The 21207-nt window shown below is 41.2% G+C and overlaps 1 protein-coding gene and 1 non-coding gene across 2 annotated transcripts; one reads left to right on the plus strand and one right to left on the minus strand.

Annotated features, from left to right (window-relative positions):
• The first annotated feature begins 1562 nt into the window (after window positions 1-1562).
• On the plus strand, window positions 1563-16269 carry DNTTIP2 (deoxynucleotidyltransferase terminal interacting protein 2). Its single transcript, XM_048862187.2, has 7 exons — window positions 1563-1722; window positions 4032-5833; window positions 7891-8026; window positions 8922-9017; window positions 9616-9780; window positions 11112-11221; window positions 12993-16269. The coding sequence occupies exons 1-7, from the start codon at window positions 1660-1662 to the stop codon at window positions 13084-13086; spliced, it is 2466 nt and encodes an 821-aa protein (XP_048718144.1). The 5' UTR covers window positions 1563-1659; the 3' UTR covers window positions 13087-16269.
• Window positions 16270-20102: 3833 nt separating this feature from the next.
• On the minus strand, window positions 20103-20187 carry TRNAR-UCU (transfer RNA arginine (anticodon UCU)). Its single transcript is given in 2 exon segments — window positions 20103-20138; window positions 20151-20187. It is a non-coding gene; the product is annotated as a tRNA-Arg (tRNA).
• Between the last annotated feature and the right edge of the window lie 1020 nt (window positions 20188-21207).

Below are 21207 nucleotides of genomic sequence, written 5' to 3' on the forward strand. Positions count from 1 at the left end.
GCTACCTGGTCTGCCAAATTGTCAGTGGCACTGTAGACCAAGAGTATTGATGTGTGAGCGCAGAATAGAACTCAGGTTATGTGTAGGGTTATTTCTAAATTTAATGCTAAAGGCAGGGGAATAACCAGCTCCCCAAGGGAGTCTAACTATTGTGCCAGGCTTAGAGGAGTGGAGAAGATGCTGTAAGGTGCAGATTACTGTACCTAGGCTACGTGCACCATAAGGGGACATCTGCCCTAGATATGCAGAACCCCACTCAGTTCCCCCGGGTGTTCTAGTGCAGTGAGGAGACACTAGCGAGATCCTGGCACTACCTGCAGGATCGGAGGCTCGCTGTGGGGGGTTTCTGCTGGCTGTGCAGATGTACTGCAAGTCAATGCTCTTGCTATAACGTGGACACTTGGATAATATGAATTGGGCCAAAAAAAATCTGATGAAGTTCAACAAGGACAAGTGCAGAGTCCTGCACTTACCATGAAAGAATCCCATGCACCACGACAGACTAGGGACCAACTGGCTAAGTAGCAGTTCTGCAGAAAAGGACCTGGGGATTACAGTGGATGAGAAGCTAGATATGAGTCAGCAGTGTCCCCTTATTGCCAAGAAGGCTAATAGCATATTGGGCTGCATTAGTAGGAGCATTGCCTTGATCTGTTGGCAAGTGGTTATTCCCCTCTATTTGGCACTGGTGAGGCCATATCTGGATTATTGTATCCAGTTTTAGGCCCCTGCTACAGAAAGGATGTGGACAAATTGGAGAGAGTCTAGTGGAGGGCAATGAAAAAGATCGGGGACTGGGGCACATGACTTACAAGGAGAGGCTGAGGGAACTGGACTTGTTTAGTCTGCAGAAGAGTGAGGGGCGATTTGATAGCAGCCTTCAACTACTTAAAGGGTGTTCCAAAGAGGATGGAGCTAGGCTGTTTTCAGTGGTACCACATGACAGACTAAGGAGCAATAGTCTCAAATTGTAGTGGGGGAGGTCTAGGTTGGATATTAGAAAAAACTAGCGCAGGAGGAGGGTGATGAGACACTGGAATGGATTACTTAGAGAGGTGGTGGACTCCCTATCCTCAGAGGTTGTTAAGGTCAGGCTTGACAAAGCCCTGGCTGGGATGATTTAGTTGGGGATCAGTCCTGCTTTGAGCAGGGGGTTGGACTAGATGACCTCCTGAGGTCCCTTCCAACCCTTATATTCTATGATTCTGTGACAGCTGTTGACTGGGCTGAGCGGCCGTAGTCGACCCTGCAGGGGCCTAGTCCCCAGCCGTCAGGAACCACCTGTTGGACTCCAAAAATCCGGCGAGCGGCTGTGCAAACCGGAGCCACAGGCGCTGGCTGGTCGCGGCTCCCCTGCTCGGGCTTTTCCCAGCAGCTGGGGGCGCCAGAACCGTGCTGAAGGAGGCTGAGACGCTCTGTGCCAACAGGAGTCCCCCCGTGGGGGTTAAGGCCCCCGCACGGCCTCAGGCTCCGTGAAGACGGACCCGCCATGACACCGAGTAGTCGGCAGAGGCGGGGCCGTGCCCCGGGTGTCCCCTCCTCGCCGGCCCCGGCCGCGGAGGCGGCTGTGCCCCGCCGGAGCTCTTTTCCCGGCGGCCCGGGCCGGAAGGGCAGGGCGGGCGGACGGGGTGCTGCGCACACTGCGGCACGCGGGGGAAGATGGTGGCCACGCGGCGAGCAGCGCGGCGCGGGCTCGAGGCCGCTGCCCCGGCTGCGGCAGAGGTAGGAAGGAAGCGGGAGGCGCCCGCAAGCCCCTGCCAGGGCCTGGCTGGTCTGCGCGCTCCGCGGGCCGGGCGCGTGCGCTGCCCAGGGCTCGGCCCAGCGTGTGGGGCCCCCGGCACGGGGCTAGGCTGCTGAGCGGCTCCCCTCGCCCTGCAGCGCGGGGCCTGCTCTGCCCAAGGGGGTTGCAGCCCAGCCCCGGGTGAGCGGCCTGGAGCCCCCGGGGGCCTCTGGCGAGGTGCGAGCTGTGCCACAGGGCCGGGTAGTGGTGCTAGGCCTGGCCGCCGACTCCGCTCTCCCGGCGGGTGACCCCAGCCCAGATACCCCGGTGATGGGCCTGCTAGAAATGATTGACCGGGGCCTGGGTGGTCCCGGTGGGTGGCAGCCGCCCGGGCTGTTAGTCCCCGCCCCCCGTCCCGGCTCTTGGTTCTCCTGCAGGTGACGGTGCTGGCGGGTCCTTGCTCGCCTGCGTTGCTGAGGCGGGCTGGTCCCCTTCTCCAGCGGTTCGATTGCCTGCCGCCATGAGCTTGAAAGTGAAGTATGCAGCCAATGAAGTGAGCTGTAGCTCACGAAAGCTTATGCTCAAATAAATTGGTTAGTCTCTAAGGTGCCACAAGTACTCCTTTTCTTTCTGCGAATACAGACTAACACGGCTGCTACTCTGAAACCTGTGTATTAGTTGTAGCTCTAAACTATGGCAGGGAACAGTTGAAAGGCTCCCTAAACAAGAGAGGTTTCAGAGTAGCAGCCGTGTTAGTCTGTATTCACAAAAAGAACAGGAGGACTTGTGGCACCTTAGAGACTAACCAATTTATTTGAGCATAAGCTTTTGTGAGCTACAGCTTATGCTCAGATAAATTTGTTAGTCTCTCAGGTGCCACAAGTACTCCTTTCCTTTTTGCTAAACGTGAGAGAGATTTAATAATTGGACACACTTCTACATTTCTTTTATCTTTTTTTTCTATAATGGCTTTCTCGCTCTTTGGCTATTTAACTGATTGGGGGGCTTTTGGGATACACTCTGTATGACAGATGCTGTTCAGAATAAAATGGCAGTGTATTGACAAATAGGAATCGCAGCGTGGGGGATTCTGTTAGATTCATTACCAGTTTTTACATAGCAGCAGTCGCTTGTGGTGCCTTTCATCATCCAGTGCTAGCCAGGAAGTTTTGAGTATTTTGATGCGATACAGACTTTGCAATGGTTATCCATGCTTTGGCACTGCAAGGCTAGACTGCTGAAGCATTGTTGCATAGATACCATTGTGTTAGGAGGGTTTAGGACTACTCTAGATAGTATAGCCTCCTTAACATAGTATATTCTGTCTGCCAGAAGGTTCCTGCTATTGCAGAATGCATTTGCCTGCCCTGGAACAAGCTTCAATGAATACATAACATTTGAACCCAAGTCTCTGTACTGACTTTTATTTATTAATACCCCAGTTCAAGGTGTTGGTAATCTTCATAGCCATGAATGGTCTGGGTCAAAGCTCTTTGAAAGGCTGACTCTGTACCTTATTGTGGGAATTACAATCCCCTCTGATGCTCCTGCTATCAGTTCCTAGGCTTAAACAGTTAGCAGCTAGGGATGGGTGTCTGAGTTAAGGAATTCCATGTTTGGAATCGGCTTCTTATGGCAGCCTGCCAAACCCAGATTGAACTAGATTCAGAGCATTTTGTTTAGTTGATGTATTTTTGGGGTGTGTTTTGCTTATTCTTGCACAGAAGATAGCTTGATTCTTGGGTCTGATAGAATTCCAGTTGGTGTGGGATCTGGTGTCCTAACAGTGATTTATACCACCCTTGTGGTTCTAGAGGACAGTCCATAGGGCTGTTCTCGCAGCTGGAGATTGCTGGACCTCAGGCCATTCTCAGCTGTCCAGTTACATAAATCTGTCAGAGTTAATTGTGACTTATTTAATAAAGGACTGTGTGGAGGTATAAAGCAGAAAAAACAACAACAGGAAAATGAATTGCTGGACATAAAAGCATATCTATGAGGCCTCCAACAGCACACATCTCAGGAAGTAGGATTCTGCCAGGAGGAAGCAATGTGGGCAAAGTGATGCTAGTTTGCAAAAGGAATAAGTGGGCAAATGAGTGATGAATAATGGAGCTTCTTCACCTGCAGGTTGTGGTACTAAACATTGCATAATGCAAAATGTATGTCATCACATTAACTTTCTCTAGACAGTTATTTTAAAAGTCAAAATGCTTGTGAATTTGAGGCCAGAATTACTCATATGACTCCTTTAAAAGTGTATTTTTCTGTGGAAATGTCTTGTTTGTTGTTAATCTTTTTATTTCTGTAGCTGGCATCTGCTGAAGTTAGTACTCCTGTTTCTGCAAAGATGTCCAGGAGAAGAACTAAAGGAAACTCTCAGCCAGAAATCATTCATGAATCTCAGGATGAGGGATTGGAAGATGCTGAAACAAAATCAGACCTGGGTGATCCCTCTGAGGCACAAACAACTAAGAATAGAGACAAAAATGTGAATTCAGCAAAATCATGTGTTGAGCCACAGGCTGATGGAGATGAAGCAGAATCAAATTACTCTGCCGTGTCCGAACTTGAGACACCTTTATTCATAAGGATAACAAGGAGAAGACAAATCACAATTCCTTATCAACCAGATTCACCAGCCAAAAATAGGCCTAGCAAGGCAGCTCTTCTAAGTGAATTAAGTAAATCTCAAGATGAAGATGTGTCTGAAGCTGAGTCATGTTCTTCAACTGTATCTGGCGTCTGTACAACTAGTGCTACAAGAACTACGAGAAGCAGGAAATGCAAAGCTAAACTCCACCCAGATCCAGTTTCTGAAGCCCAAGCTGAAGAGGTTTCTGATGCAGAGTCATGGTGCTCGGGTCTTTGTGTGGAGCCAACTGTAACTACCAAAAGAATAACTAGGAGTATGCTAATGAAAGCGCAAGCAGAAACCATTAGACAAACTGAGAAAAAAGTTAGTGAAGTTGGGCTGGAAGATGAGACGTTAACTGAGGACAGAATTAAATCCCAACCAGTAGACATATCTGACTGTGAACGTATCACAAAATCTGATCCTGATACAGAGCAAGCTTCCTCTCTTTCATCTAATAGATACATCACTCAGAGTAATAAACAACCCAGCCCCTGCAAGACCCAATGCCAGACTGAATCTGCCAATACAAACCCAAGTGATGACCCAAAACAAGTTTTAATTGATTCAACACCCAGCAGTCCTAAAGAAACAGGAAAAAGATGTACCATAGAATCTCCTAAAAAAGAAACAATAAAGGAGATTGAAATTGTAGATAACTCAGAGGAAATGTTAGAAAAGGAGAGAGACATAACTGGAAAAGAATCACAGTTGAAAAGTGCTTCCCTTTTTCTATCTGACCATGAGAGCCTTGATGAGTCCTTTAAGTCCCAAAGGCAGACAACCCCAAGTAAAAGCAAAATAATTCCAGAACAGCAAAAAGCAGATATTGGGGAGGCTACACAGAGATCTTTCACCCATGCAGATGAATTAATGGTAGCAGACAAGCCAACTAGCACAACAAGCAGCCCACAAAAGGGCATATACCTATCACCAGTTGGTGGTGACAGTGATGGTGACTGCAAAATGTCTATCAATGTAGACAATGGTGAAAGTCAAGCAGAACTAGTTACTAAATCCTCCCCACATGTAACCAAAAGATCATGTGATAAAAAGGAATCTGCTGTGTTGCTCCTGAGCAATGATGAGAGTGATGAAAAGGAAAACAGTGATGTGGAAGAAGTGAGTGATGTAGGAGAAAATCTGTATTGTAAAGAGACCAGAAATCAGAAGTCATCCTTGAACAAATCTTTAGAAAATGACTCATCACATGGAGAACTGTTTGTAATTGACACAGAACCTGGTTTGGACGGCAACAAAAAGTATTACCTAGAACAGGAAGATAGAAGGAGCGATGCAGAAAGCAAGGATGAAGATAGAAGGAGCGATGCAGAAAGCAAGGGTGAAGATAGAAGGAGCGATGCAGAAAGCAAGGGTGAAGAAAGTGAAAGAGATGAGTCTTCAGATCTGGAAGATGAGGAGGAGTTCATAGATGAGGATGAACATGCATATTTATTGAAAAAGAAAAAGCCTAATATGTAAGTGTTTTTTACAGATAACTTAAGCAGCCACATACAATTCTAACAGGCATATTGTTAGTATACTAATGAGAGAGTTCTTGTGATATAATCAATGTGTGAAACTGGAGTTGCTTGAACTCCAAAGTGAAATTATAGCTCCACAGTTCAACAAGTCTTTCTGTTATGTATACATCCAGACACAGGTCTGTGACATGCAGAGGTTCCACCAGTGTGGCTGTCCTTTAAGGACCCATTAGTGGTGTTTCCCTCAATCCAGCTGATACCAGTTGTTTTTTTTAAATCTTTTTATCACCACCTGAGGCTCTTTCTTTCCAGCTGTAGTGGTACCTTTCCTCACCACAGGAGTGGCTCTCCCCACCCTCTCCAATATCTATTTTTGTTGGCTGAATCTCATAAAAATTCATAGTTTCAGCATTGCTATGAATTACAGAGCTCTTTAGATGGAGTGCAGTGTTCTTAGTACTGAAAACACTGTCATTTAATCATCTTAAGTAGTTTTTGAAATAAAGTGTACAAAACTGGGAAGTTGAAAAAACAAACGTCATTCCTTGTTTTTTCTTTAAGGTAGGTAAATAAAGACAAAGGTTTTTAAAACTTAAATGAAAGGGAAGTACAGGAATGCATGGCACTGTCCAAGCTAATAATGGGTATTTGTGAACCCTGCCTATTTCAGTTCATTTTATGAAATAGTTCGCTATCTTGCTAAGGTAGCCACACGTGCAAACAGATCACAGCCTTTTATCATTCCAAGCATTTGTAAAAATTGCTTTAAAATAAAGCTTCTTAAGCACCAGACCTGAGCCTAGAACTCAGGTGGTTCCATATCAAAGCCTAACTAATTTGCCATTGAACCTTTCTGTTCCTTGGTTCCCACATATTAAAAAACCCTGCTTTGCATAGACAATGCTTTCATTTGTAGATCACAAATACTTTCCCAAAGGTACACTTACCCTAAGTAGAAAGATTTAACTGTCCCTGAGTTCGATATTAATAAATATAATGAGACTTTTAAAGCCACTTGACTAAATTTAGGGTGTTTTGTTTATTTAAGCACCCAAAATTTCACAAAACCCAGTAGTAAAACACTTTTTAAAATATTTTATAATTCAAGTGAAAATGTTTGTTTGGTTTACACATCCCCCTGCAGCATTTGCAACCCAAACTTTGCATATTTAGGCTAGGCTGAAACTGACTAGCCTGGGTTTGTTGTGTTAATTGCATACACAGTTCATTGTTTTCTTAACAACATTTTATAGCTTTCATTAAAGCTTTTCAACAGAAAACATGCCTCTCAAATTGACCATCAAACATATTTTATGAATGTTAATTGAATTGCCAGAATGCAGTAATGGGACAAATGGTGCAATGTGTATTACATTTTCAAAATTTAGTTTCTAATAATACAAAGTATTATTAGGAATACAGGCAAGGGCATTAGAAATCTCAGTGTATGTCTGATGGTAGCAAACACACAGGCACTAGTGTTCAAGAATCTAATATGTTTCTACCTCCATCTTGTTCTTCTGCTTTTACTAGTTCTTGTTGCTTCTTGCTCTTCTGTTTGGATTCCTTGTTAACAAATTACAAAATGTATAAAAGATAGGCAGTGACCTTGAATTTTTCATTTTGAAAGTCAAAACACATTGAAAAGGAATATTTTGATAACATAGATAGGAATGTCCAAGATAGGGATGTACCCACCAAGTCAGGGAAGGCTTTGAGGAAGTGATTCCCCTGTAGTTCTCTCCAACAAAATTTTATTGATAAATGTTATGCTTTATACCAAGTGGAAGTACAGTATGATTTGCTATACCTATCCACTTCCATTTTTAGTTGTGTAATCTCATTTCTTTGGAGCATTGCAATCTAGAAACCCCCTTATAACAGCTATTTGATATGCACCAGGAGTACAGAGAAGAAGGATTTTCTCTCAATCCTGTCTTTCTTCAGAGGGTACGCTGGAAGATCACTATAAATATTACATCACTATATTAAAGATCACTATAAATATTGTTAATATTACTGTAATGATTAACGAGCCATTTCTCTTTCAGTTTACATCTATCAAGCAGCATAGATCCTGGTCTAAATATCAAGAGTCTTGGAGGCTTATATATTAGCTTTGATGCAGGAAAACAAAAAGCTGGCTCAAGTGCAATAAAACAATTAAAGGGTGAAAAGAAAGAAGAGGTAACGTGAATCTAAGATTATAATTTTACACAGATGTCTGGGATTCAAAGATGCTAAAATTAATCCAATTGTGACATTTATTTAAAAAGAAAAGCCTTGCTAGTAGAGTTTGGAGGAAAGAGAAATTCTTCATGGCCAAAGCATTTATTTAAATTTGTTTTTATGATAGAAATTAAATTTATATGGCATGTAAGAGTCTATATAGAGCCCTCAGTGCATTGTAAATACTGCGGATTATCCTACAGAATAGGAGGAAGTCCAGTCCACTCAAATACATGCCAGGTATTTATCTAGAGATTATATTTCATTAATTGAGTTTCTGCTACACTGCATCATTGCAGTTCTAGATAATAATTCTGATGCTGTCAGTTGTAAATGAGAGAGTCTGATTCAGTTACACCCTCAGCAGGGACTAAAACTTGGTGCAAAACAGCACAGCAAAATTAGGTCTGCTCATAATGCTTAATATGAGAACTGCTGAGTTGAAGGGACTTTGACCCCTCCATAGCTGTTTGGGATGGGGTTTTAGGCTGACTGTCAGTGGGATGACAGGCATGCATTGCTTTCCAGCAAAGTTATTTTCTTAGAAAATCCCATCCCCAATGGGCTCATTTACTCTGCCAGAAGGGTCTGCTAGCTCACTTCTTCCAGCGCCAGCCTTCTGCACTTTGTAGCTGGCCAGCCCTGTGCTCTCTTTGGTATTAAGAACTCCCATTTCCTCCATCATAGGGCAGGGAAGCTTGTCTCACTTAGCAACCATTTTATTGAGATGATGCTTGCTTATGATTCCCTATCATTTCTCTGCTATCTTATTTGTGTAACCAAATGTGTAATACAATTCAGATCAGTCTCATCAGCAGCATGATTTAAACAGTAACTTAATGATCTCATCTAGCTCTTGCAGAAGAGTATAATAACTCCAGATTTTGAAAAAAAGGACTGTGTTCCACCATTCAGGGAGTCAATCCATCAGATAAAGAAACAGCGCAAGGTAAGTGGATAGCCTCTGACTGTTGCAGAATGGTAACATCTGGCATACTAAACCAGAATTAGTCTGCTTTTAATCTCTGTTATATGAAAATGTAGAGGTGACATATATGCATAACCCTCTTAAGTATATTGATTTATGAACTACAAATTCATATCAGCATTGAACAGTAATGTGAGATTCAGCCTTCTGGAAATGTTGAGACTGTAGTACAAAGACTGAAAGGGCAAATTCTGATCCCAGTGCTTGGCCTGAGGAGAATCCTTGTTCCAGTTGCAGAGTTGATTAAATTGGCATGTTTTGAAAAGGTCTCGGGCTTCCTTGACATCTTCTTTCCCTATATTTTTATAAGAATATCTTTGCTTACCTGGTGACGTCTACATAGTTTGTTGTTTTGTTCTTTACAATGTTTGGGAAACATAGATCAGGTCCTTGGGAGGCACCAGTTGCTAAGGTTGGTTAATGCTGATCTGTAAAATCAGACTGTAAAGTTCTCTGAAATATAGTCTTATTTTAAACGTAGCAACCCTTTGCTTTGTCCTTCCTCTTCACCACAAAAGCTCTTCAGTGCAGTTTTATTGTTCTTTATATTGTGTCATAGGCAGAGCGAGAGAAAACAACAGGTGATGGCTGGTTTGGTATGAAAGCTCCAGAAATGACAAATGAATTGAAAAATGATCTAAAGGCTCTGAAGATGAGGGCTTCCATGGACCCCAAACATTTTTACAAGAAGAATGATAGAGATGGTCTGCCCAAATACTTTCAGGTGAGGAACCAGGAAAAATAAAGAGATCCTGTTACTACTTTTATAGTCCAGAACAGTTATGCTTATTTCCTATCTAGTTATTTTTAGACATCCATTTGTCCAAACTCACTTTTACAATTAGATGCACATACTATGAAATTATGTTATTTTCCATTTACTTACAATTTTTGACCTTGATTACAGTCTACAAGTGGGATTTTGTTGCAACCAACTATTTAGCCTTATCTATGTCCTTCTGTATATGCCCGTGTTCTGTATTGTTTTTTTGCTTGCTGACTTGGAACTGATTTCACAGGATGGAAATACATCCCTTTGTTTTCAAAATCTGTTTTCACGCCACACAATGGTAATAAATTTGTATCTAACCTTTCAGATTTTGCAGGTCTTCTCCAGTATATTAGTCTTTTTTTTACAAGTCTATAATAATAATTAATAATTAATCCTCTTATTAGTCAAGATTCTCTTCTGTGGACTGGCTCCATTGATCCACTGAAATTCCTGTTACTGTAGCTATTGCAGCTTAATGTATTTTGTGGTATGACAGTAATTGGAAACTGGTGGAACTTGCAGGAAATCTGGAGTTGTTTTTTATGTTTTTAGTTAGGTTCTTAGTCCTTCTTTGCCTCTAGCTATTTGGCATATTCAGCACACATTTACAAATACTCATTTTTCTCAAAATATTGGTGGCTTGCTTTCAAGGCTGAGCATTGTTATATGCTATTGTAAGTTTCCTGTCATGATAGTATCTGGATGCATTCTATTTAATTAAGATCAAGATACACATTTTACCACACTAGGAAATACATGCTCCATGGGCCTCCCTTGTCCCCATGGTGACCAAACCAACTGCTGTGAAAGATCAGAACTCAGAGAAGTGTCAGCCATGAATCAATGGGAGTTGAAGTGGGCTCAACATTTTCCATGGTAGGGCCCTTAAATCCTGTACTGGGTTAAAAGGTAATAGTAATTGCTGAGCAAAAACTTTGTAGTGATAAAGGACAAGACCTGTGAAAGATTTAATTGCCCCTCCCTCAGGTAACCAAAAATATAATCCTATATAAATTTCGAGAGCTAGGTTGTGATTATCATGGTGTACCAGTTCCTATGTTCACAACTGCACTGTTTTCACATGCTATTCTTTGGATTAAACATGAGAGGAAAATGGTGATAATGCATACAAAACGCTGCTTGTTTCTTTTGGCACTTTGCGTTACAGCTTTTCATGATTCCTCCCATTTTTCTCTTCAAACACCTGGGATTTGTCATTAAAAACAAACAAAAACCTTGATACTATGTTGCAGGAAGGCTCATTTTAAATTTTCTTTTCCGAGGTTGGAACTGTGGTTGACACTCCAATAGACTTTTACCATGCTCGAATCCCCAAGAAACAAAGGAAGAGAACCATTGTTGAAGAGCTGCTTGCAGATTCTGAGTTTAGGAGGTATTTAAAAATAAGCTTCTTTATAACTGTAATATTAGCAGTATGATCCAGGAATGTATTGCAATTTTGATTAGAGTAACTTATTTTTTCCTTTCAGTTAACTTGGGGTTTTTTTTTTAATTTTTTTATTAAATGTAAGAAGTAATTCATTAGAGCCAGCTTAGTGCCACCACAAGACACTTCCATTCCAGAGATCAGAGTAGCAGGAGTTGATCAATTCATGCTTTACTGAATTAGATAAGTATATTGGAAGCAGTATGCACTATATAAAAATTGTCAGTTATCTAATGGACTATTGGTGGTCTCGGTTTAGTTCCATAATTGAGACAGAAGTCCATGCAAGTGGCAGTCTTACCACAGAGCCTATTGAACTGGGCCTGACCTAGCTCCTCTTTTCTGGAAGTGACTTTTGCAGAATAGGATTCAGGCATGTTGATGGGGAAATGAAAGTGAGCCTGCTCTGCTGCTACCTGGGCTGTAACTATGCATATAGATGGGATTTCAGTTTACAGGGTTGCCAGTTTGGCACCTTTGTGATGATCAAATTTATCTGAATATCTTTTTTTTAAGAATGATTTAATGAGTTAATATTTGATCATCTATAATTCTTGGGGTGGATTGGCAACCTAAACCATTTTGGATATTGGTCTGTTAACATGATACCCTGCTGCAGTTTCTCATCTTTTCATATAAATGACACATTTTTTGGTGTGTGCGCACATGCAAGAGAAACATGGTTGTGATACCGGGAGTTGATTGCAGGTCAGGATTTTAAATGTATTGGCAGCGTAGGGTATGGAAACTTCCATAGCTATTTCCTACCAGTATGATTAGCTTTAGCCAATACTCTTTCATAGGCATTGATTAATTCAAAAATATTTATTAAAAGCAATGTTTAAAGATGAATTGCTGACAAATCCTGACCATTTTAGTGTTTGTGAGTAATTAATAAAGTAACTGAATAAAGCACTTAGGTGTTACAACTGTTTGTCAAGTTTCCTGTTGGCAAGCAGCAGCCTCAGCAAGCACTAAAATGGTGGCATTGTTCACGCTGCTAATTGATGCAGGAACAGGAGAATCTACCCTGGGAAAACAGCTAAACATGTCTTCACTCCGTATGTATTGTTTAATATTAATCTTAGTCTTCTCTCAAATCTGCAGTAGAATAAGACTGACTGTTAGCCTCTCAGTGTGCTCTGATATTAACATAACATTCAACATAAACTGCTGACAACATTAATAATATTGGCATCACAGCTCTTGCTGAGCCTGGGCATCGTTAACGGATACACGGCCATTTAGCAAGCCATAAAACATGTTAGAAGTCTAATTGTGTGCATGTTGTAAAAATCCATTGCTCCAGGTAAGAGCTGCTAATGCAAAAATGCTTGGGTGTTTTTACAATTTGCATTTCACTTTAATTATTGCTTTTTTGCTCAGGGGAGCTTTCCTGTAAAAAGACTAAAATGTTTCATTTATGTTGTGTGATGCAGGAGTCCTTTTCCCCTAAGTTTGGTGGTATCATTCTACCAGCAATATTTCAAAAAGGATTGCAAATATTTGACTATCGCATCAACATTACCAGTGTCATTTCTCCTTTACTAGTGATACACTTATCAAACTAAAGAAGTTTGAAACAGAAAACACAAGACTAAACTTACTCCGGCAAAATATTTATTTTGTATCTAAGATTTTTGTAGGCTACACTCATCTTTTACTTGCTGATTTGACATATTTAATAAAAGTAAATTGACTTTTTGTTGTTGTTCAGATACAATAAAAGGAAGTACCAGGAGATCATGACTGAAAAGGCAGCTCTTGCAACAGGCAAGAAGAATCGGAAGAAGAAGAAATTTCACAAATAAGCCTGGGAGAAAATAACAAGATGAAACTTTTTTTGTTTTGTTTTTTAATTATAAAATTGTTTACAGAACATTTTGGTGATTGGTTTAAGATTGAAGATGTCGTACTGACTGAGTTAGGGCAGGGCTGGCCCTGTTTTTGCAGTAGTATTTTGACAGGGGAGAATGAGATTTGAGAAATGCAATGGGATTTTGTTCTGTGGACTGGTATAGACATGCAAGAGACAGCATCATTCATTCTTCATAGAAAAAGGAAAAACCAGAGAACCTGTACAAATAAATAGTAGATAGAAATGGTCACGTGAAAGAGCTGGGATTAAAATACAACCTTTTTTTTTTTTAATGGAAAAACCTTTATTAAAAACTGCAATCCTCGGTTTTTTAGTTTTGTGAGAAACTAGAAAACCTGCAGGCACTTGTCACTAAAGACTCATAGTTACTGACGGAGTTTATAAAAACATATGTATTCAACCTACAGTAATCAGTGACTTTTTAAAATCTCATTGAGCAACGATTCAGATTCTGAGCAATGATGCTTCAAAACCGTAAACTTACACCTGGTAAAAATAACATTCTATTATGTGTTATACAGGAAAAATAAATTGTCCACAAATGGAGATGAGTTTTAACTCTGATAAAGCCACCTGAAATCTGTCATCTTTAAGTGGATGTTCATATACTATATTGGTCTAATTTAATGTTAACTTAAAGGGTAAAAATGTAGATTTCAAGGTATAGTGCCAAACGTAAGGCATCATCACTTTTGCCTACTTCTTGGTCTCTGTAGAGTCTAGCCCCTATTTACATAATTTATGAAGCAGTTTCTGTTGAAAGGAGCTTACATTTAATCTTTCTCTTGTTACATTGCTTAATTAAGTTAGTTGTTCCTTATCCATTGCCTCAGTAAGAGTTGTTGCTGGGCTATTCTTTAGCAGCGGTTAATGAGAAATGACTTGTGCATGGATATGACTCTTGCATGCTATTTTAAAAGTAATTCTCGTTCGGCTTGATCTCTGGTGGTGGAGTTTTCCACATCTGAAGACTGAACATAGCATGGTGTAGATTATCCTCCAGATTCTACATATCTAACTTTTTTTAAATCCACTGGTTTTTTTTGTTGAGGGTTATGTATTTTTACCACTTGCCTGTTGGTTAGCCATTAATGTGAAATGACTCCCTGGGGTCAGTCAGTTTTCTAGTATACACAGACTACCACAAGTGGTATTATGGTAATTTCCAGTCTTGTTGGCAGTTTTAGTTGAGAAGCTAAGAACTGAATGGATGAGGAGAGAGAACTCTTTTCAACCCTAGTGATAGTCCCTCCAAATCAAGATTGAGGGAAACTGGTACATAGATGTGGAAAGCTTGCACTGCCCCTGCAGATTCTGTAGGTGCCATGCACTTCAGTTTCCCAGCCTGTCAGTCCATCACCTTGCATAATCACATGTATTTTCAGTAAAAGTTTAAGCTTTTGAATGACCCCTACAATATTTTTGTACTTCTGTTGCAGCTAATATAGTTCAAATTAATTACTAATGTTAGGATAGAGAATAACACAGAAAATGTAATGGTAGAACAGAAGTTGATGGTAGGAAATTACTGGTACTTCATTCAACAATAGTGGGATTGTGTGGGGTGGACTGTCCAGGAGAGGAAAGGGAAAGAAAAACTGAGAAAAGATGATAAAAGTAAAATGTGTAGAGATGGCCTTCATGGTCCTATTTTATAGCTTCTGACAAAAGGAAATATGACTTAAATAGTGTAGTAAAAAAATTAAGAGACTGGACATTTGTGTCTGAAAATGTCCTCAGCTCTGAGCAACCAAGATAGCCTTAGAAGAGCTTCCAACCCCCATGGCTCAAGCCATACACTGATCACCAACTGAAGTTAGGAAGAAATTTTCCCATGTCTCTCTCTTGCATTTATGTTTTTTCTAAAGCAACCCAGCATTAGTCACTATTGGAGACAGGCTAGGACCAAGTTTTCGCATTTTGAAACTGCTAAGTTAAAGTGTCAGGTTCAGGACATACAAATACAGATACCCATCACTCCTGTAAATCTTGGCTGAGATGTAGTTCTGTTCTACTATTGTCATTCCTGTATTTGTATCTCAGACCTGTGCATACATCATTGACGATAATGCAAGAACAAGGAAATACAACCAGAACTGTGCTCTCTTGTGCTCTGTAAGATATGTGGAGGCAGAAGAATATCAATATTGGACAAACAGGAAAGAACAAAATTGGAATAAGAAAAGTTTTGAAGTGTTTAAGAGTATTATGAACAATGGTCATATGAACTTGTATAAAATTATACAGAATTTTTGTAGCTATTTTTAAAATTATTTTAATTAGAATATATTTTCTGTGCAAAGAGTTTTTGTGACATTTTAAAATAAGAGGAAGATGTGGTATCTTAAATTAAAAGCTAACTTATTGACTATGCTAACATTATTATCAAGGCATAATATCATGCCTGCACTATTTATACAAGACTGATATAAAAGGTAAGATACTAAGAAAGTGTTAAAAACTGTTTAAATTTAGAATTAGAACATGAGCACATTGCTGCATTCTTGAGTTCTAATTAAAGAATACATTAGCTCTATTACATATTGTGCCAAATGGAAGCCTATCAGGAGGCCAAATCACTGATAAGCAACACAGATAAAACAAGCCTATAGAAAATAGATTTATAAAAGAACTGTGTTTTGAGAAACTTAATTTTTGTGTGTGTAAACAGTATGTAATATACTGGTTTCTTTGTTGTTCTGTACTGGAGTGACCTGCTCAGATATTTCTGTTTGTAATCATACTGCTTTCTATAGGCTGGCCTGAAAACATAAGCTCTACTATTGCCAAGAGAGATTCCTCTTTAGTTCAAGGGGTAGAAACCTGTGATTTTTGGTGCAGCAGGTGATGTGGTTGTTTTCTATATACAGTATGCACTTGCTGATGGCCTAGGTGTCCCTAGACTGTTGCATGTTCTCTGAATATTAGGAGTAGATTTGTTTTCTTGTACTCCTTGCCAGTCTATATCCATCTTTTGTCTCTTGTCTTAAGCTCTCTGGGACAGGGACTGCCTTTTTGTTTTTTATTTGTACAGTGCCTAGTACAATGGGGTCCTGGTCCATGATGAGGGCTCCCAACCAGTAGTGTAATACAAATAATAAAATCTGATTATTTACGAATAGTTTCATTATATCAGCAATGGTACCATGATCAACTTGGTACTATTAATATGGTGCCATTACAATGCCTTGTAGTGAACAAAATTAAGAGGCTGCGACTTTTATGCAGCTGGTTTCTCAAACTACTTTCTTGACCTTTCCCTGACTCTCCAGTCTCTTTTTTGAGTTGCCTCTCTGACCACCAACTTGATCTTTCCAAAACGGAATGTGTCTTTTCTTCTGATTCCTCTTCCTTTCCATAAGGAACACCACTCTGTCCTTCATGTTATGTGATTCTCTTTGAACCCTGTTGCTAATATTTTACAAAGTTGTCACTTTCTCTTTAATCCACCCTGTCTCTGTTAAAAGACTTTGCCCATATGCTGTTCATAATTCTTTGATCACTATAACCTGCTCTCTGGCCTCCCTGCTTTTTATATCCTTCTGCTTTTCAGTTGATCCAAAATTCTGCACCTAATGTTGTGTTCTGCTTTCCCTCTCCAACCATGTCACTTTTCTTCTTGAATTCCTCTATTGGTTTTGTCTCTTACTGCATCATGTTAAAACTTCTTGTCACCTAAAAGACTTGGTGTTTTTGCTCTTTTCTCCACCCTCAGCTGGGTTCCTTCTATCATACTTGCTCCCTATCCCTGGAGAGCTTTCCTTATCCTTATATTCCCACACTCCCTTCAAGTAATCCTTCTTTTCTTCTCATTCAAAAACCCAACTTATTCCCTCTTGAACTCATTTACGTTGTAAGCTCTTTGGAGTAGCTTATCTAGCTTTGTAAAATACTGTGTACATTCACAACATTATTGTATAAATTATTTGTAATAGTATAAGAAAAGGTCCCAAGATAAAATTCCATAAATGATAGCACTAGAGCATGGTGAGTACAAGGATAGGGACAAGGTGGAGGAGAAACAGTAAACAATGGGAAGGAAATACATCTGTTGGGTAAGTGAAGCATTTACATAGAAAACAGATTCCATAAACTCTCTCATACTGTTTCCCTTTTTTTGGTAATGGGTAAGTGTCAGAGCTGAGATAAATGGTGGAAACAAAACCAAAATGTGAAGTCTGAGAAGAGATTTGAAGTTGCATAAGTCAGCTGGTGCACAGGAGAGTGTCAGACAAAATTAATTCAGTGCTATGAATATGGTGCCTGGATTAATGTCTCCTGCTTTGAAAGAAATGCCTGTCACCACAACATTTATGTGGTAGAGGACGATTATGCTGTGCCAGTATTTAATTGCATTTTGTTAGTAGCTGCATGGGTTTTATTGTAAGTTTGTTAGGCCCACTTCTTCACCCTTAGTGATTTTTTTTTTTTAAATCTGACAAGTGACGTGATTATAATTAAAGCAATTGGCAGGAGATGGAGCTGTAGGAGAGATTATGCAAGACAGAAAAGACTATATTAATGCACATGACTAAAAGTCAGGATTTGAAATTTTTTGCTGCTTTTTAAGTGGTGGTGTTAAAATAGGGTTTCCTCTTTCTTGTTGGGTTTAAAGATGATTGAAATGCTTTTTTAATCACTTCTGACTCATTTTTGAATGTGTATATTTTTTAGAGGAAAACAGTAACAAACATAACAGACCAAATTCAACACTAACTTCATTGCGGTGCCCTCAAGGATGAATTTGACCTACTTTTAAAGAAATTTGTTGGAAAATTATTCTCTTTCTCAAATGATCAGTGCAAAGGGGTGTTTCTTTAAAGAGAACAATAACTTGTATATTTTGCATGCACCAGGATAGATTGTACCTACAGACTAAAGACATTGCAGCTACAGGATTGTTTTTTTGAAAATTACGTGCTGTTTTGAGGAGTTGAGAGTATATTTTTACAAGTCCTTATCATTTCACCTAGTAGGAAAATGAGCTCTAAAGTTAAAGGTTGCATTTCTAGTGGTGTTGGTGGAGGAAAGATGATCAGTGTTTTTTTTTTTCTATGAACTAGACACACAAATCTGTGATCCTTTTAAAAAGTGTAGAATAAAAAGATAATTTGAGTTCATGGATAAGGAATTGGGAGCAGGGGCTGTTTGAAAAAAGCTGTAACGCAACCTCTGGCTGGAAGTTGAAGCTAAAGAAATACAGGCTGGACCTCAGGCATAAATTTTTGACAGTGCTAGTAATTAACCACTGGAATATGGTGGATTCTCCGTAAATGCAATTTTAGAATCAAGCTGGGATGTTTTTCTAAAATATATGCTCTAGGACTTATTTTGGGGAAGTGCTATGGCTTGTGTTATGCAGGATTTCAAACTGGATGGTTACAATCGTCCCTTCTGGCCTTGGAATCTCTGAAAACAGAGAAGGAAAGACACTTATTTGCTGCAGACTTACTGGTCATGTTAGGATGAGATGTACCTGCTGTTTACCATTTATTGTGTAACAGAAGCTGTTACAAGCAAAGGTCTGAAAGCACTTTGGCCTGAAGATGTTATAAGTACAGGCAGTCCTTGGCCTTACAACACCCTTGGTTCTTGAAAATTACGTTGTAACTCGAAACTGCAATACATGCCATGTCACTTCAGAATTGACACCCAGATTCAACTTGACAATTGGTTTTGATTTTCTGATGCTCAGTCTCGCAATGGCATATGTTGCAGTTTGGAGTTACAACGTTTCGACTGACAAGGCAGTTTTCAGCAACCCCTTGTGTTGTAAGGCCGAAGACTGCCTGTACTTAAATCGAAGGTTGTAAAGTCGAGGACTGTCTGCATAGAGCATGGGTACTAGTATTATAAAATTGGAATGAAAATCTATTACCCCTCGCCTACAATCTCTTTAGCAGCACAAAAACCCAAGATCTTTTATTCGTATAAACACACCCCAGCTGTCCACAACACCCCCACCCATTTTTCCTGAGCAGGGGCTTGAGCAGAATTGTGCGGGGTTAAGTTAACACAGGCCTGTACCCGAGATAAACGCTTTCCCGGGAGGCTTCATGCTAATGCAGAGACCCATGGGTGTTAATCTGGGTCTAGGACGGAGCTGCTGCCTGCGAGCTGGAGCCTGCTCGTGTACGTCCCCGCTTTCACCCCAGGGCCAGGTGAATGTATCGGGCGCCGGCGCTCGGAGGCTCGAGTGACCCGAGCGGAGTCCCTCGGGCCTTGCGCTGCGGGCCTTGTCCCGCCTGTTTTTTGGGCTGCTTGCGGGGGGGTCCTGGCCCAAAGCGGGGCCAGCCAGCGGGCTCGCCGGTGCAGCGCGCCCAGGGGGGACTCCTGTGCCACAGAGGGGCTCGGAGAAAGCAGCAGCCCGGGCTCCCCGGCGCCCGGCTTCCGCGCTGGGTTCCGCCTTCGTGCGACGCGCGCAGAGGCGGGGTGGCTCCCCCTCGCTGGGCTTGGGGCGGGCCGGGGCTCCCCGTACCCGAGCGGGGCGGGGGGCGTTGCAGGCGCTGCCCGGTGTGACGGGCGGCGAGTCCCGCGGGTCTGAGGCGGGAGCGGGCGGCGGGCCCGTGGGGGTGACTCGCTCCCCAGCTCAAAGACGCCCCTGGCGGCTGGGAGAGGCCCGCAGATGTCGCGCCGAGCCCGTAGCGGGGCCCGGGGAGCAGAGCCCTGGGGTCCGTGGCCGGGGAGCGACCCGCCCCGGCCGCGCTCTGTCGCCTCCCGCAGCCGGGGGAAAGGTGCCGCTCGCACGCTCGTCGGGGCAGGCCGAGCGCGGCTTCCCCTCAGCCGCTACCCCGAGCGCCTGCTCACGGAGGCTCCGAGGCCGGCCGCTGGGGGCTGAAGGCAAGGCCCACGGTGGGTAGCCGCGGGAAGCTCCGGTCGGTCTGTGCCGCGGCGGGGAAAGTTTCCCGAAGTAAAATTAAAATTATTTAAAAAAAAAAAAAAAAACTGCGACTCCGCCGGGACTCGAACCCGGAACCTTTGAATCCCTTCCTCCTCTAGAAGTCCAATGCGCTATCCATTGCGCCACGGAGCCACCTGTTGGACTCTTCGCACATCAGCCATACAACCTATAGACAAAGCGCGCCACCCTGCTGTATTGAAGGCAATGGGTCGACAGCGAGAGATGTGGTCCTCCCTTCTTTACTTAACCCAATTAGGTTAGGTCCTGAAAAGAATCATGTCCCCAAACAACCCCACTCACTCCTCCAGGCCTTTCTTAAACTGCTGCTTCTCAAATTTAGTTAAAAAACTTTTAAAAAGGAGAGTTATGTTAGAAAAGAATTTTAAAGTATATTTTATTGCTGATTAATTATATTTGAATCAATACTAATGAATATAATATTAAATCTCTATATTTTATTTCAAATAATTAGGTTTATGCTTATTTATTTATTACACAAAATAAATCAATGGTAATAGCACAGCACATATTCAAAGTTCTGTACAGACATTAACAAATCATGGTAATAATGTTATGTCTATCATTAACCATTTACTTTGTTTAATATTTTTGTGCATTTAAACATGATTGTGTTTATTATTCACTACAAATAACTATTAATCATTTATGATCTTTAGTATTGAGAAATTATTTTTAGAGCATACTGTGGAACTGATCTTACAAGTATGTACATAAGTAAAGTATGCATATGCGTTTGTTGGATTGGGTCCTGTTATCCAAGTACTATAGCAATGAGCACTAAATAAAGGTCCATAAATAAAATCAGTCTTAGATGTATGAAGCATGTTTTATATCACTGTGTTTGTTGATAGGAGTATTAATAATGCTTTCTCTTGACAGTGCTTTCGCTTTGTCATAAACATGAAGGAACATAAACTTGAAGGCTCTACTTCTGGAGCCATAGCAGCAATGGTAAAACAAAAAAATTTGTTGGGTCTGCTTGAAACCTTTGCTGCCACCGGACTCCTCGTTGTTCCTGAAACCTTTGAGCTCTCTGAAGTTATGTGGAAGACACAGAAACACTTTTGCACCTGGCATCAAACCTGAGAAAAACAAATGTGAAATAAATTAGACATACTTCCTCCACATGCT

The sequence above is a fragment of the Caretta caretta genome, chromosome 8, assembly GCF_965140235.1.
Source record: "Caretta caretta isolate rCarCar2 chromosome 8, rCarCar1.hap1, whole genome shotgun sequence".
Taxonomy (NCBI): Eukaryota; Metazoa; Chordata; order Testudines; family Cheloniidae; genus Caretta; species Caretta caretta.

Coding starts and splice junctions, on each gene's coding strand:
- DNTTIP2 (XM_048862187.2), top strand. CDS start 1,660: ATGGTGGCCACGCGGCGAGCAGCGCGGCGCGGGCTCGAGGCCGCTGCC. Junction 8,027..8,921: donor AGGGTGAAAAGAAAGAAGAG/GTAACGTGAATC, acceptor GATCTCATCTAG/CTCTTGCAGAAGAGTATAAT. Junction 9,781..11,111: donor GTCTGCCCAAATACTTTCAG/GTGAGGAACCAG, acceptor TTCTTTTCCGAG/GTTGGAACTGTGGTTGACAC.